The sequence below is a fragment of the Triticum dicoccoides genome, chromosome 4B (assembly GCF_002162155.2).
Source record: "Triticum dicoccoides isolate Atlit2015 ecotype Zavitan chromosome 4B, WEW_v2.0, whole genome shotgun sequence".
In the NCBI taxonomy this organism is placed as follows: Eukaryota; Viridiplantae; Streptophyta; class Magnoliopsida; order Poales; family Poaceae; genus Triticum; species Triticum dicoccoides.
Window position 1 is genome coordinate 38852489 of NC_041387.1, and position 6614 is coordinate 38859102.

The 6614-nt window shown below is 46.6% G+C and overlaps 1 protein-coding gene across 2 annotated transcripts; it reads right to left on the bottom strand.

Moving 5' to 3' along the window:
* Positions 1-846: 846 nt before the first annotated feature.
* Positions 847-4137, bottom strand: LOC119293296 (ATP-dependent DNA helicase DDM1-like). 2 transcript variants are annotated; one of them, XM_037571810.1, is made up of 5 exons: positions 4007-4137; positions 2830-3512; positions 2576-2762; positions 2312-2487; positions 847-1602 (listed from the first exon to the last, which is right to left on the bottom strand). In XM_037571810.1, exons 2-5 carry the CDS (start codon positions 3000-3002, stop codon positions 1008-1010), a joined length of 1131 nt encoding a protein of 376 aa, XP_037427707.1. In that variant the 5' UTR covers positions 3003-3512; positions 4007-4137; the 3' UTR covers positions 847-1007. The 2 variants fall into 2 exon arrangements, with proteins under 2 accessions (XP_037427707.1, XP_037427708.1); XM_037571811.1 differs by lacking the exon at positions 4007-4137 and having other exon boundaries at positions 2830-3829.
* Positions 4138-6614: the final 2477 nt, after the last annotated feature.

Sequence of the window (6614 nt, forward strand, 5' to 3'; positions counted from 1 at the left end):
CCAAAGTTTGCAGAATTTGCATTCTTTGGAGAGCAGGCGAAGCCATTGTGGGAAAAGGTCCACAATTTCTATCTGAAATTGCTGCTTTCGTGGGCAAGAAATGCACTGTCATACTCCACGTAGCAAATCGCTTGACGGCGATTACAACTATTTCCAAGTGAAAAAGGTTCAGCCTCTACGGGAGATGACGACATCAACCCTTATGTCAGTCGGTACTTCTTCGGTGCCACAGGGAGATGCCGAGTGTTCTTTCTCTGAAACTACATCAACAAACAAAGAACAGAGTGATGCACCTCCACCTACTGACTCAAGCTCAAAGAAAAACCAGTCGCCTTCTTCGACCACTCATAAGGTAAGCTTTGTTGTGTCACACATGTTGTTTTAGCTTTGAATACTACAAACTTATGCAGTCGATTTTCGGGAAACCCATGGTACAAGTACATCATTGGAAAACAAGGAGAAGGCTGCAAGTGACCTACCCAGCGAGTAAACTGCATAACCGTGCAATCAATCAACAACCGTAGTCAACAAACTTCGTAGCCAAATTTAACGAAACTTATTACGCAATTTAGACTACGGTTCAGCCAACAACGGGTTCGCCATGACGCTAGTACTACATTTTTGTGCTGGTGTAGTGCTTCCTTGGCCGGGACGACTGACAACAAACTCCTGCTGTATTCTTAGAAAAAGCCATTTGTGCATCTCTGAGCTCTGATGGAAATTACACCTGCAGCGGACAGAACTGCGAGTTTTTGCAGCAGGTTGCTGACCAAAGCTGGAAGCTCCTCCAAGCAAGCAAACGCTGCACTTTGAGCAGTGGCACATGACGAATCAAGAGGGCGAGCATGCAACGGAAATCGACAACGCGTCGATCGGCGCCAGTGATTTCAAATGCTCTTGCAAGTAAACAAATACAGTTCAGGAGAATCCATACTACTACTTATTTACATGGTTCAACTCCATCGAACAATCTCCGAACGCATGCTTCTGGAGCAACACGTCCGGCATCACTTGTTCCCAACTTCCATGAGCAGCCAGTCCTTCCTCATGTCAATTGGGAGCGCAACAAGTGATCTAAACTGGCGATCATCACGGATCAGACTGCTGTAGGCTCTCAGAAGGTCAGCACGGGCCAAGTCGGGGATCTCTCTGAGGGCCTCCAAGATTTCTGCAGGGGAAGGTGCCTTCGGCACCTGCACATGCTCAGCTGGCCTCAAAGAAGCTTGAACTGTGCCATTGATTTCTCCAAGCAGGGAGAGAACTGCATCATCTGTTCGTGGCCTCTTAGCCGTCTTACCTTCCAGCCCCAGTCGAGTGGATGGCATGTTAGGAGTGCCTTCACCGCCATTTTCAGAAGCAACCTCTGCTGCTGCCTCTTGAGAATTCCGGCCAACAGACCTCAAACCATCTCTTTTCGTGTGGTCTTCCGAGAGGTGGATTGCATCCCTGTTCTTAACAGCTTTGGCCTTGTAGCACATAGCACCTTCCCCTTGTAGAAGGAATGGATCCAACGTGCTATTAAGCTTTGAAACAAGGACCCTTTTGTTGACTATACTTTCTTCTTGTAGTCCCTCACCTCTTTTCCCAGTAAAATCATCAGACCTTTAAAGAGGAATTGTTGTTAGCCAAGCAGAGGCACAGAAAAAGAACAAATATAATACATGGAGTATTTAAGAAGTAACTTTCAACATCTTCAAAACAAAAGAAGTGGCATGTAAAGTACCAAAATTCGCCTTGATAAACATTCTAGCAAACATGACATGTATAACAAGATAAATATGCAAAAACCGATAAGTTGATAATGTGCAGGTTTGCTTCATTGCTTGTCCAGACAGTTCATTCAACTACTGTGTTTTTTAAGGGCTAGACATCCTAATTTACATTAACAAAGCGAAGATATTTATAAGAAAAAACAAACAAACCGAATGATATATAATTATACTTATAGGACAACGCAGTTTCTTAAAAACATGATATATAGTTGTATACAGCTACACGAGAATATCTGTTTCAAACGTGGAATTGCTACAATTACAACAGATAAATTATAGTAAAAGAATTTTATATCTCCCTAAGTATTTGACAGATCTATTTAAATTGGTTTTACAACAACATGAGAAAATTAGCCGAGCCAACACAAGCTCTGGCATATGCCAGAGCAAGCTTTCTGAAAGCTAGGCCTCAAGGCAGCGATCAGTCACTGATGAACACATGAAGTTGAGAAGTGATTCTAGTATATGGAGGCTATGGTCATGTCGGCATGTACAAAATGGGTGGGCAAAGGTGGGAGTGTGAGCTGAAAGAATTATACCATGATTCCAATTCCTGATGAGATGAGAATATGTTAGGCATAGCAAAGTTCAGTAGCGACCACAACTCTGCTAGGTTATTTTGAAATGGTGTCCTAGTCAAAAGGAGTCCATTATCCATTGGTAGCCGCCTTAACTTCCTCGATAATTCACATTCCAAGTTGTTCAATTGATGGCCCTGGAAAAGAAGTATGCAGTTGACACATAAATATAAAATAGTGAAAACCACAAAGGACAATGATTTAGGGTACTTGCTTCCCCGTCACCTCATCAAAAACAATGTATTTCCACCTGTACTGAGCAAGAATTTTTGCATCGGACATGGCCATCTCATATGAAGTCACTATTATCGGAAAATCAGGGCCACCAGTTTTGGGCATCAACTTTCTCCTAATCTCTGACCGAGCCAATTTATCTCCATAGTAAATCAGACATGCCATAGATGGAACAAGCCTGAAACCAAGCTTCTCTATGTAAGACATTAACTAAAAACACTGAAAGGAAACTTTAGAAACTTTACCTTGAGATCTCATCCACCCAGTTTGATAGAGCGAGAACAGGGGCAATGATCATGTATGGACCATGCAGACCATTCCCTTTGAGATGAGCAAGAAATCCAATTGTCTGGATTGTTTTCCCAAGACTCATTTGATCTGCTAGTATCCCATTTAGCCCGTTACACCAAAGCGACATTAGCCACTTCACACCCTCAATCTGGTAAGGCTTTAACTTCCCACCAGTCACAATGGAACAAGCTCGGCCTGCTCTTTTGCCCACATTTCTTCTTCTGTGAGAGTAGCATTATAAGCAGAGCTATAATTGCTATATCCTTCAAGCACCTTCTCAAGTATAAATTCCGAATAGAGCTGGACCTGGGTCAGTAGCTCATCAAACTTGTTAAACTTTGTCACTGGATCAGAAACAAGTCTCAAAGCTTCTCTCCCCTTGGCCTCCTCCTCCTCCTCCTCCTCTACATTGAGGCGGGCCTCATATGGCTGCTCTTCCTCCACTTCCATCGATGCATCTCTATCCTCGGCCTCAAGGTCAACAGATGGATATGAACTTGCATCCGAAAGATCATCAACACTCTCCTCCTTAACAGAGTGCAACAACTGATCCTCCTCCTTCACCCCCTTGACGATGCTTAGCTGCCTCGGTGGTGAGGGAAGCATCCCCATTCTTGGCTTCCTAGATTTCTACACTCTGCGTCAAATAGTCAGTTAAACCAGACCAAAGAATCGAAATCGTTGGAGAACTTCAACGTGCAAAATGCATAATTTGCTCCAAGAAAAAGCGAAGGGCCTTCAGCTAGAGATGTGACCATGCAGTTTTAGAACAAATCATCACTACCAAATCAAACCCTGAAGAAATAGCACCACGAATCAGTGACCATCAAAATCCTGACCGTCATTTCACCACACAGCTTCCTCAAATTTGTGACTACTCCTACAACACAGAAATGCAGAAACCCTAACTAAATCTAAATGCGAACATACAGACATACCAATCAGATTAGCATGAACTCCAAAATATCGGTTTAAATCTTATAGTCGAAGGGAAATAAATATTTTCACCTTGGGAAAGCTAATTCCCCAACTTCTTCTGGAAAAACGAAATCTAAAATCCCCACCCACCCTAAAGAACCAGATCCCTTTTCCGGCCCCATGAATGATGAATCCGTTGGGGAAAAAACATACCTTCGAAGGAACAGCCGGGTAAATGGATCGGAGAACAGAAAAGGTTTGGAAGTAAAGAACTGGAGAGGGGAGAAGAACCGCAGAGGAGAAGTGGCGCGGGACGGCGAGGGCTTCGGAAGGGAGGGAAGGGCTTCAGGCGGGAAAAGGTGAGCAGAGATGACAGAAATGCCCTGAAGCTCGACGGGGACATTTCTCTCTTTCTCCTCGTCAGGGCCCGATTCTTAGTGGTCCTGGGCTCCTGGTAATATAGCCCATTATACGTGTGTTCTTTTTAGCTGAGAAAGTTTTTTTTTCGATGCAGGGTGGATTTTGTTGGCTGAGAAAGTTTGAAACTGTAAAACAGCGGTTCTTTGTTGTGTTCATTTACTAGAGCTGATAGCTAGCTTTCCAGTGAAAACATATGTTCTTTTTTGCCCATTTACGTTGGTTCGTCTCCACTATATGATAACCTTAGAAATGAGGATATCCAATGGAAATGCCTGTTGGAGCTTGTTTTTTAGAAGTTCGGAAATCATATTTTTCAAGTTTCAAAACATTCTGAAAAGAAATACACGTGAACCTAGGGATGTATACAACATCTCTTCAAATTTTCATGAGGAAATGCATTTCGATGAAAGCTACAAAAATATCATGTATTTCTAGCACATGTAATATTCACTATAAAGTCCATAATTTCTTTATACACCTCACACCAAAGCATATTCCATCATGAAATTTTACAGGAATACAGTATACATCTCAATCTTGATTTGTATTTTTTTCTCAAGAATCTTTTAGGACTTCAAACTATGATTTTTTATTCTCTTTTTTAAAAAGACGAGCTGCATGGAGCTCGAGCTCCAAAAATCCATTCTCGATATCCAACCATTAATAGATAAAATTCTCAAAAGGATACCTGGGTGGAGAGGGAAACTGCTCTCTTCCTCTGCTAGACATGCCTTGGTCAAAGCCTGTCTAGCTAGTGTTTCAGTTTACCAATTTAAGTTTCCTAAAGGGGTCTTGACTTGATCAACACTCAATTAGCTCGTGAGAAGGTGACGGAACCCTAGCCACTCGAGCCATCCACCCCTCCTACCCTCCCTCCCCGCTACCACCTAAGGATGTTGTCGGTCGTCGAGCGACCTCCAGTGAAGGTGGTGGCGAGGCTCTGTTGCCTTCCTCCATCGCAGGGAGCTTTGGGCGTCGGGGCAGCGGCCCTGGATCTGGCTGGGCGCATGGACCTCTCCGGTGGGTGGCACCACAGGTGTTGGTTGCCCCTCCGGTCACGTGGGTGGCGGTTGGGCGACGGAGGGGCTATACTGCTCGGATGACTACGACAACACTCCGGCTCTAGAGGGTGTAATGGAGGAAGCCTAAAACGGATTAATCCCCTGGCCGACTCTGTGTCGACCTCGATGACTATGGCAGCGCTTCGGCTCCGCTTTTCCCTCCTAAAGGTGTGTTGACCTCCCCCCCTCTCCTCCCCACAATTAGTGGGTGAAAACCTAGGCCTTTAATTTGGTCGGCCGACGGCGGTGCACCGGCTTCATGGTCCTCCTTGGAGGCACCAGTTTGTGTTGGGGTGCTGCAGTTTGTGAGTTCGCAGGCACGGGAGGCGCGGTACGACGCGACGTCGTCCACGGTAGCGACGATGTCCGTGTCGCCGTGCTCCCCCTCGTGCCGGCCTGGAGCAACTCGCCACTCCTCCATGAGCTGGCTTGGAGCGGCAACTTTCTCTGTCGGTCTAGGCGAGGGAGGTGGAGCAGCGAGCTGCCTCGCTCATGTCCAGCGGGCTCGGCGGGCCACCAAGCCGGATTTTATATATGCCAAAGACTGCTCTTCTTGCTCGTCGGATGCCATTGAAAGGGTGGAGAAAAGGTGGAAGAAGGAGACAGGGAGTGGCAGAGTGGTGCAATTCTTGCCCGGCGTCTGGCCTCCTTCAAATAGCGGGCGGACAGGAGGAGCTTGCCCGATGTTGTGTGTTAATGTCGCCTGCTCGTGAACAAGTGTGTGTGGCTGGAGTAGGTTTCTCGGCTTCTACGCGGGTTTAATGGAGGCGTTTGAATGCGCGACGAGACGTGTTCTACCGGGCATGCAGCGGGCGGCTCCCTCGGCCGGCGCGCCGCTTCAACGGCGAAGGCAGTGAGAGGACGTATTCGCCCTGAGCCGTCTTCAATGTGAAGCAGCCGCTGGCGCCGGGCAGGAACACGTGCGGGCGGGGTAGGAGAGGGTTTGAGCGGGCGAGGATGGTCAGAAGCAGGCGTGGGTGTTGTTCGGACGCCTACAAAGCCCCATGTCTGTCTTGGGTTTGCAGAAGAAAGTACATTCGGACCGCCCTGTAGACCGATACAACCCCACGTTGGATGACACAACACATCCGGACCGTGCGATTTGGATGGTTGCGGACGTTTTGAGGGTCGCCGTTGGAGATGTCCTAACCGCAGTGCATGTCCGAGGCGTGCATGCATGCATGCGTGACCGAGTTACTAGCACATGCGTTGTTGTCCAAGAAAATAGTGCAACGCAGTTATTGAGCGGAGGTCTATCTCTCGTTTTACTACTGTCACATGAACATGCCCCCTGCCCTCCATGATGTTCGAAAGTAGGACACTCAGCTACATACGCACAT

What these genes read in the sequence shown, in the direction of transcription:
- LOC119293296 (XM_037571810.1), bottom strand. Translation starts at nt 3,002, where the DNA reads ATGTCGCTTTGGTGTAACGGGCTAAATGGGATACTAGCAGATCAAATG. An exon ending in TGGGTGGATGAGATCTCAAG is followed by an intron (nt 2,763 to 2,829) that starts GTAAAGTTTCTA and finishes GCTTGGTTTCAG; the next exon opens with GCTTGTTCCATCTATGGCAT. An exon ending in AATACATTGTTTTTGATGAG is followed by an intron (nt 2,488 to 2,575) that starts GTGACGGGGAAG and finishes CTTCTTTTCCAG; the next exon opens with GGCCATCAATTGAACAACTT.